This window comes from Lonchura striata, chromosome 4 (assembly GCF_050655825.1).
Source record: "Lonchura striata isolate lonStrDom1 chromosome 4, ASM5065582v1, whole genome shotgun sequence".
Taxonomy (NCBI): Eukaryota; Metazoa; Chordata; class Aves; order Passeriformes; family Estrildidae; genus Lonchura; species Lonchura striata.
In genome coordinates, this window is record NC_140706.1 from 24,724,860 (window position 1) to 24,734,515 (window position 9,656).

The window sequence follows — 9,656 nt, forward strand, 5'->3', positions numbered from 1 at the left end:
AATATTTGCTTTGCCATTACTGCAGAGTAACAGGTAAAATTTTATGCAACTTAAAGGGTTGACTTACTCATAGTAGTTGACAAGTTTGGAAGGTACTCTCCTGAAGCAATGATATTTCAGAAAATGATTGGAAGTATCTTAAGAAATGAAATAATGGAAACACTATGGTAGTACTTAAAAAAATAACATAATATAGCACTCAAAATTTAAAAAAAAAGTAGTGTAACAAGAGAAACAAGCTGGAGAACCACACAAAACTGCATTAAGAGACAGTGACAGTAACAGTCCCAGACCCACTCAAGGACAGACAGGTTCTGCTGTACCAGTATTTAAACTGGCCTGTGTTTCACAGAAGGTCAGGGAGTTAAAAAGGGAGAAAGATATTAATTCTGTGATCTCACAAATCTTGAGAACACAAAGGGCTTTAGTGAGTAAGGGTGCCAAGCAAGGTACATGACTGAAAGGTGTGCTGGAATAAAGAACAAGAATACTGTTTTAAAAGAATTCTCCATTTTGCCCCGTGAAGTATGATCATCATCAAGATGAAACCTGATTCAATTCCTTTAATACTAACCTAAATTCATTACTACATTTAGTTTCATGCTATTTGTAATACAATTGCATATAAACCTGCTTAGCTGTAAAGGCTAATGGTAAACATAACACTGCATTTTGAGTCATACATTACCTGTAACAGCATTCTTCTGAAAGGCAGTCTTTTCAACTTTTTTCCCTACAGTGTTGCATTTTGCTTCAAAAATACACATGCATAAACTGAGCCTTAAAGCTGAAAGCCTGTTTTAAATGTGTGGATGTTCACTGTACTGTTGAGAATTGAAACTAGGCCTGGCTTCCTACACTGCTACAGACAGATTCTTCCATACTTTTGTAATTTCACAGAATCAGAGAACAGTCCAGATTTGAAAGTATCCTGCAAAAGCATTTATGAGAAAGGTGAGCCTAGATGAGTTTAGGAAAGTCATCTAGATGAAAGGTGAGCCTGCCACATCCCTGGGGAGATAAAGTGATTTTGTAATAAGGACTTCATTCCTGTCATTTAGGTGAAAAGTTAAATTGTTGAAGTTCTGCTTAGCTGTACTTTCTTGCAGTGAGTATTTTCAACAGGGGCTTTCCCAAAAAAAGTCTTCATCAGTAAACTCTTATCTTTCTCTTTTGGTGCCTAATCATTCCCTGAAACTCTGAAGTATTTGCTCATGACAATTTATATTACAAATGAAACAATTTTGAAACTAAGAGATTTATATTTAGGTTTTACTTATATTCAAAGTAGGAGAGAACATTCCTTGTAACAATGTTTATAATGATACAATGAAAATGTGATTAACAGTTAGCTTTAAATTATCATTTGTAGACATTATAGTCCTGTAAATTAAGCCCTTTGCAGGCATTTAATTGTAACATCAGGAAGGAACACTGAGATTTTTTCCTTATGTATAAAGCTTGATTACCAAAAATATAAAAATCCTAAAGTAATTTGAAGTACATGAGAGGAGAAAGTGCTATTGTAGAAGTTTAATATTTTTATCCATGGAGCAAGTTGTAACTTTGAAGAATTTGGTGCATTTTTAGGCACTGTTTTTGTATCTTCATTTGCCCGAAATATACAGCAGGACTTGAGATGCCCAAAAACTGTTTAAGACAAATTTAAGGCAACCAAGTTCAAAAGCTCAGTGTACGTAAGATATATGTAAACAGAACATTTCATAGTAGAAATTGTACAGCTATTACAAGTCCATAGTATTAGCAAAGGCCAAAACCATTCTGCCTAGAGACACAAATGCAAAATGTAATTACACTAACCAAGCCAAAAATTAAGAATTCTGGGAAATGAAGTGTCATCTCTAACATGAGGCAGATGCAATACATTGTTGTGCTAGAGTAAGTGCTCTGCTTTTCCCCTCTCTACATAACGTGCAGTCGCTCCCAAGTTTGTTCTTTGCCATTCAGTGATGTCAGCCAACAGCAGAGCTCCAAATGTTAAAGCAAAATGCACAACACAGCAAACAGATGGAATGTGAATGTACAGATATTGGACCTTTTTAAAAATACAGTACCTAGGATTTCCCATTTTAAACAGTTTTCAGCATATTGCATAGCAGTGAACTCATCTGCTACCTAAAACTGTTGCTGCTGACCCACATGGAGTTCCTCTTCATCTTCTTTCAGTTTTCTTTCATACTGTACAGTGGGTCCACAAGCTTATTGTGCACATGCATTAAACCTTGGGGGGAAAGCAACAATGCCAGCTTTACATTAGTTATACTTTGTTAACATGTTCTTCTATCCACATTTTTATTTGGAATTTGCTTCAAAGTATACATTTTAAATAGTTCATTGAAGAGAGCAACAATGGCTATTTAAAGTAGTTCAGAGACAGCAGATATATTCCTGTATCACTTGCATACTAATGACATACTCAGTATCAGCTGAGCAAGGACCAGACAGTTCCTTGGTAACAGACCCAAAAAACACATCTGGAATATTTCCAAATGAACTGAGTATATCTTCTGTGTATGGAAAACTGTGTAACAGCAATGTAATTCCCTCACACCACAATTTGCCATAAAAATCAGATATACAAACAATGAGACTTTGACAGCTTGAGTTATTTTGCAATGATCTAGCACTGTGGTGATACTGTCTTTGTAATTATCATATACTTGTGGTCCTAGACAGGCAAAGTCAAATTAAATTATCCAGACTTTTAGTGCAGACTCCACTTCAGCAGTTCAACTGTTTTCTGTTGTAGCTGAGGTTTTTCTTTCTTTCTATATGAGTCCTCCATAGCTATGATTAGGGGGGCTATTTTTTTTTCCTCCTCAACTACTTTAATTCTGACAAATGCAGAAGTGCAGTTAATAAAAAAGATGCTTCCTTCTTAACTTTGCTATAACTTAGTAAATATGTTACCTACATCTAGGTATGTAAGACACTGGATCACTGGCAGGTTTTTAACCTCATTTCACCTTGAGGACTAATAACAGTAATGATCAATGTTCACAATCTGCAAAGTAAAAGTCCATTCTAGTATTGAACTAAAGATTTAACTTCTAAAATTATAATATGCACTAAACACTCAACGTAATTTTCTTAAAAACCATGAAAGAAATCTCACAGTACTGTGTATTTTTTATCTATGGCAAAGAATATTCAAATACCTTTGCTACATGATGCAGCTGGTGGCAACCTTGGTATCACTGCAGCAACATAAAATTTGAGTTAACTATACAATCTAAGGTCATTTCTGTAGGTGACCATGAAAAAAGGCATCTTATGCAGCATCTATTACTAATCACTATGTGATTATTTAATAAAAAATACAGATGTTAGATCAAGCGTAATTTTTTTTTAACAGTGACAAAAACTTAAATATACCTTTGACATAAGTAATTTGTCCAGAAAGAGTAACAGCTGCATACACTATGCAAACTAGAAACGTGTTTTGAGCTTTAAAACATTTAACTTCATACAAATATTTTCCTCTTCTAAAAAGGGGAAATGAAATAATTACCCACTTCCTAGATGCATGAAAAATGGTTACAAAGTATAGCTTCTGTCATACTAAATGAAGAATATTTAAATCCTGTTAGCAAAAGTGTTACAGGAAAAACAGTGAGAAACAGAAGATTTTTTTAAAGGAATGCACCAGACTTGCTAGATGCCAAAACAATTACTTCAAAGGAAAGTCCCACTGGATATTCAAGTATGCTTTGAATAAACAGATTTCTGCACACACGTTTAAGAGAAGCATGTGTAAGTACGGAAAAAAACTATCCTGAACTAACTTATCTGCAGATAAATCAGTAAATTCAAAATTAATTTTCTGTTTCATTCTTCAAGAAAGTTGCAAGTAAGACCATAGGCACACTTGATAATTCTAGCCTATTACAGGTTATTATAGAAAGTTAGAAAAAATTGAATAGTTTAATCTATTTACCAGCCAGTGTGGTACTTGATTATAAAACAAAAAAAACAGTTTCATATTGAAAGTTTTAAGTGGTGAAAAATCTTCATAAATCACCACCATAAATAGCAATATTAAGAACTACCTATCTTCCCTAAGATGTCTAACCTGAAGATAAAGATTCAGATATAATTTGAATTTGACCCACACTGACTTCTCTTCCTTCTTACAAGGGGAAAAAAATCTCACTGATTTGAGAGTAGGTAAAATTAACTAAGTTTAAAGTAAACCATCTTTTTAAAAGTTCTATTGCTATGTATTACAGGGTAAATACAGTGACACAATAGCATACATTCATAAATTGTAGCCCTTGATATTTTTTTAAAGCAATGTTCAGTGTCATTTATATTTAATGATTCTAAATTAGGTTTGTGTTTCCCAAGCAAAGCCTCTGCTTATGTAAAATACAGGATAATGTTTAAAACATATCTAGGCAGTTAGAGAAGTTTATCTTTGAAAACAACAGTAAATGCTATCTAGCAGTGTGATACAAGAAAAGACTAACCCTCCCTCCCACCCCACAAATACATAGGAGAGAACAGCATACTGAAAAATTCAAAAGTAGCAAGCTGGCCACAAGAGGTATCAGGAGAAATATCACAGAAATGTCTGAATTGCAATCCAATACATATATGAGCACTGGTGATATAATGCTCTATAAAAGAATTTAATAAATGACAATCTTGATCTCTTGATACTTCAGCTACTACAGGTACTCATGCTAGTGAGAACAGCTGAGTCACACAATTGCATGTGCTGTGCTAGTAGAGTCAGGAGAAAACTACTTTTCTCAGCTTCTGCTGTCTCAGTGAAACAGAATTCAGTCTAGGAAGTCTCCATTACTGTGAAATATCCTGACTTTAAGTTTGCCCCAATATACCTACTTCAAATATGAAAAACACACACAGTAAAAGGGTGCGATGTGTTCAAAAACAGTACAGATTGTTATGCTAATTGCACATGAAAAACGTTCTCAGGTGGCTTCAAAGTCTGTATCACAGTTTACTAGACATCACATTGCAGCACATAGCAAAAGCAGCATAGAAATGTATCGGGATTAATAAATGTATTAAGATTTTTTAAAACTAATCTTTCCACTATACTTACGACCTGTATTCTTGAACGCCAGACTGCTGTTTAAACTTAAAGATTACTAACTAAACTATTGTTTCAAACTGAAAGCAAAGGAAATACTCTTCCCAAGTAGATTTGTCTGGAATGTAGGTAGCACAAGTTATGCCTCCTGGCAATTTTCCAAACACAAGAAATAAGTTAATATTTATATTTTGAATATATAACATTATAATTAGTGACTGCAAAGTGTTGGAAGGCTCAGATTTAAATCAATATAATTTCAAAGCTGTCGGTTTTGTGTAAACATGTGACCTCTGATTCAGTGCTCACCTTTAAAGTACTTCACAGTTTTAACTCTTAGTTCTAAAGTAGCATCTTCATCACACACAAAGATAGTGCGAGGGTGTTGTTGGAAAGCAGAAACTGTCCACATATGATTGACTCCTTCTTCAATTGCTTTGTACAATGCAAAAGCTTTATGTGCACCTGTTATAAGGATCATCACCTGCAAAACAAACATCTCTTTACTTTCAATCCCAGCATCAATACCAATTTAGCTTGAAAACACACATGCAACTAGAACTAAATGAGTTCTTACTTCTCTAGCATCCATCACTGTACCCACACCAACTGTTAGCGCCATAGTTGGTACTTTAGATAAGTCTCCATCAAAGTATTTAGCATTTGCCAAAATGGTGTCCATTGCTAAAGTCTTTAATCTTGTTCTTGAAGACAAACTTGATCCGGGTTCATTGAATGCAATGTGGCCATCTGGACCAATGCCTTTTCAAAGTTAAAAAAAATAGATCATTCCAGACCTGAGAGTCAACACATATCCTCAGACATTGTAAATGAATAAAAAAGGGCTCAACCTTTCCTTTTGATTTCCCATTTTCAACAAAAACTTACTTAAGTCATTAGAAACTTGGACACCAACCATTCTGTTTTTGGAATTTATACTGATTCTTTGTTAGACACAGAACTTCCTTACACAATAATTGAAAAATCTGGGTTTTAGTCAAGTCATAAAAATAGTGATTCAGGAATTGGTGTATGTGCTTGAATTGTAACTGACCATAGAGCATTTCCTCATACCTCCAACAAATAGATCAATCCCCCCTGCTTCTTCAATTTTCTTTTCAAATGCATCACATTCCGCTTGTAAGTCTGGTGCATTCCCATCAAGGATATGAGCATTATTCGGATCTATGTCAATATGCTTAAAAAAGTTATTCCACATATAGGAGTGATAGCTCTCTGGATGATTTCTGGGAAGCCCTGAAATGATTTATAGTGAAATTACTATATGACAAGATTTAACCAAACAGCCTTAATTCTAGTCTGTATGTAACAGATGTAGGACATGCAAGGCAAACCTGAGTCAAAGCAAAATTTGGAACTACATCGAGAAGAAAGGTTTCCTGTTGGCACGTACAAAGTAACTGGGTTACATTCCCTCCACATACATCTTATCCCAGAGTGTAAAGTCTTCAATAGGAATGCAGTCCCAGTATTACATGACAACATTATTTCTACAGAAGTACTGTGAAGCACTGTATTTAGCCCGGTGTTTGTTTCTGCATTTTTGTAGATAAAGGAATAGAGAGCAATGCTGGGATACCAGTCCAACATATTAGACTAACCTGGTACTTTGACAAAGTATTTAATAGTTTTTGTAAGGAAAAAAAATAATAACAGTACAGTATGTTCTCAAGTAATAGCACATCTTACCTACATACTCATCCATGTTGAAAGTCTTTACGTATTTGAAAGAGAGATCTCCATTTTTATGATATTCTATCAGTTTTTTGTAGCATCCCAAAGGTGTACTCCCTGTTAAACAAAATTTTTCTACTGTTCAGTGTATCTGCACATTTTCAGTGTATTTAAATGTTTTCACAGTCAAATTTTGCTACAGTGCTTTTCAACATACAAGCAATCTGCTAATTCTCATTTAGTATTTATCAGTTTCTCAAACTATCACAACTTTTCACAGAAATTAAATCCATATATAAAAAAAATAATATTACCAAAAATACTTATGTTCTTTTAAATACTGTATCTGCTACCAGTGATGCAAACATTGTTCTAGGCTTAGTTATTTACAAAGACTGAATAAAACTTGCCTGTTGGTAGACCAAGGGTGAAGTATCTTCCTTGACTTGGCTTGAACTGGATAATACGATTACAGATGTACTTGGCTGCCCATTCACTAGCCTGATCATAATCTTCAAGAATTACTAGCCTCATTATGGCAGTGAAGAACTTGTATGATAAAACAAACTTAAACCTGGAGAGAATGTTGTAGTTTTAAAAATAAGCACCACATAAGTAGTTGTAAAACTCTTAGATTATGGAGGACATAAAAAATCATCTTCTATACCAATGACTTGCATTAGCATACCACACTCCTGCAGTCCTAGTTCAGACTGGACAATCAAGATAAAAGCTACAGAATCCAAATGATAGATTGCAATCAAAATATTTATTAAAATTCACAGATTAATTTAAAGCAATTAATAGGAAAAAGCTAAAAGAAGATGAGAGCAAGCCATTTTGAACTTCAATATTTTTGTTGTCACCATGAGAAAAGAGGAAATACTTAAATACCAAGATTAATTCCTGTTTCTTGGGACCAGCTGAATGCCTACAACTTCAAAAACAAGACCCAGAGTAATCCCATGTTCCTCTAATCAAAATACCTAATTGGGATTAATTTTTCACTCCCATTCTAGCTCCTTAACAATGCTTCAGTAAGTTTATTAATCTGCAAAAAGAAAAAAAAATAGCATTAGAGATTTTTGAAATGCTTACAATTCACAGGAAAAAAATACAGAAATTCAAAAGGCTTTGAGTGCAATTGTATCAACTTTTAAGATGAATATCCAGGAAACAAACTTGGCTGCTAGAAGTATACAAGCATCTCCTGCATTTAAGTGAAACTTATTTTCCATGAATTTCTGCTTAACAGAGTCCAGAGGCTCTTTACCCAGTTTGGGATGTGTTACTCTTCTTTTCCCACGTCTGGGTGTGCTCGGCATTAGCCAGAACACAACACAGTTGCCAGAAGCCTAGGGCCAACGGTGTGACAGACCACACTACTTTTAGCTGACCCAAAAGTAGTGGCTGTTTCAAAACAAATATGAATTAAAGCACTTAACAGGATACCATGTTTGTCCCACTGAAGGACGAAAGTGATCATCACATTGTGTTGCCTGTGCCGCTCCATCTCCCTGGACAGCTGAGCCATGACAAGTCAAACTCACCTTTGCCGAGGAAACACTAAACGCACATACCCAGAAGAGCTAACACACATCCCCGAGAAGGCAAAACAGGCCAGCAAGAACAGACTTTAGGCCGGTTTTATAAAATCCCAGCAACTTTAGGCTGGGAACACGAGGATGCTCTCAAGAGCGGAGATCTACGGAGAGCAGCAGAATCGGTGCTAATTTTCTGCAAAGGACACCTTTTTTTTGGTTTTGTTTGGCGATGGTGGGGAGGGAGGGGTGCTAAACCTGTACTGGCAGAGGAACAGACCTGCAGCCGGAGCGGCGCCGGCACACGGCCCCGGCCCCCGCCGCCTCCCCTTCCCGGCCCGGCCCCGCTCACCCGGGACAGCCCGCGGCGGTCACGAGCGGCACCAGGACGAGGACGAGACGAGCGGAGGAGCTGGAGGAGGAGGAGGAGGAGGAGGAGGAGAGGACGGGAACGCCGCAGCTCCCGCCCCGCCGCCTCCAGCGGAACCCGCGCGCGACCCGGAAGCGCCGGCGAGGACGGGAAACGGGCGCCTTTTCCTTTTCCTTTTCCCGTGCTCCTTCCCGGCCCGTGCCCCCGGCAGCTGGGCAGCGCTCGGCCGACCCAGCCGAGGGGCAGCCCGGGGGGCTCCAGCCCGGAGCGCGGCTGTGCTCGAGTGCTCCTCTGCAGCCCCTCTGCTGCGGAGCGCATTGAGATCTTCATGGAAAAGGGTTCCCTATAGCCTAAATGTTTGCATGATGCAGCTGCAAAAGCCGTGCGTAGTTACTGGAGAAAAGGAATGAGGAGAAGCATCAACGTGTGTGTGAATCCCAGGCCGACCGTAAGCCGGCAGTGCCCGTGTGCTGGGGGTGTCGGGAGCGGCGCGGCCGCAGGGCGAAGGGTGACCGGCCCCTCCGCTCGGCCCTGTGAGGCCGCGGCTGCGCTGCCCTGGCCAGCTCCGGGCTCCTCGGGACAAGGAAGGCAAGGAGCTACTGGAGAGGGTCCGCTGGAGGCCACGGGGATGGTGAGAGGTCCTGAGCATCTCTCTTGAGGAGAGACTGCAGGAGCCGGGCCTGCTTAGTGTGCAGAGGAGAAAACGGGGAGGGGATCTCATCAGTGCATGTCAATACCTCAAAGGCGGGTGTCAGAGGATGGGGACAGACCCTTTCTGATGGTGCCCAGCGACAGGACGAGGAGTAATGGCCATCAACTAAAACAAGAAGTTCCACCTTGACATGAAGAACTTTACCTTGAGAGTGGCAGAGCACTGGAACAGGCTACCCAGGGAGGTCATGGGGTTTGCCCGTCTCTGGAGATGAAAAACCCACCTGGACACATTCCTGTGTCACCTGCTCCAGGTGTC

The 9,656-nt window shown here is 38.4% G+C and overlaps 1 protein-coding gene across 4 annotated transcripts; it reads right to left on the reverse strand.

The window, feature by feature from the left end:
• Positions 1 to 1,255: 1,255 nt before the first annotated feature.
• GNPDA2 (glucosamine-6-phosphate deaminase 2) lies at positions 1,256 to 8,825 on the reverse strand. Of its 4 annotated transcripts, none has more exons than XM_085577843.1 (8): positions 8,669 to 8,825; positions 7,762 to 7,826; positions 7,186 to 7,349; positions 6,791 to 6,892; positions 6,155 to 6,337; positions 5,658 to 5,842; positions 5,390 to 5,564; positions 1,256 to 2,242 (listed from the first exon to the last, which is right to left on the reverse strand). In XM_085577843.1, the coding sequence occupies exons 3-8, from the start codon at positions 7,307 to 7,309 to the stop codon at positions 2,184 to 2,186; spliced, it is 828 nt and encodes a 275-aa protein (XP_085433969.1). In that variant the 5' UTR covers positions 7,310 to 7,349; positions 7,762 to 7,826; positions 8,669 to 8,825; the 3' UTR covers positions 1,256 to 2,183. The 4 variants fall into 4 exon arrangements, with proteins under 4 accessions (XP_085433969.1, XP_085433970.1, XP_021411733.1 ...); XM_085577844.1 differs by having other exon boundaries at positions 8,597 to 8,825; XM_021556058.4 differs by lacking the exon at positions 7,762 to 7,826.
• Between the last annotated feature and the right edge of the window lie 831 nt (positions 8,826 to 9,656).

Coding starts and splice junctions, on each gene's coding strand:
- GNPDA2 (XM_021556058.4), bottom strand. CDS start 7,309: ATGAGGCTAGTAATTCTTGAAGATTATGATCAGGCTAGTGAATGGGCA. Junction 6,893..7,185: donor CACCCTTGGTCTACCAACAG/GCAAGTTTTATT, acceptor TTTGTTTAACAG/GGAGTACACCTTTGGGATGC. Junction 5,565..5,657: donor CAGTGATGGATGCTAGAGAA/GTAAGAACTCAT, acceptor TTTGTTTTGCAG/GTGATGATCCTTATAACAGG.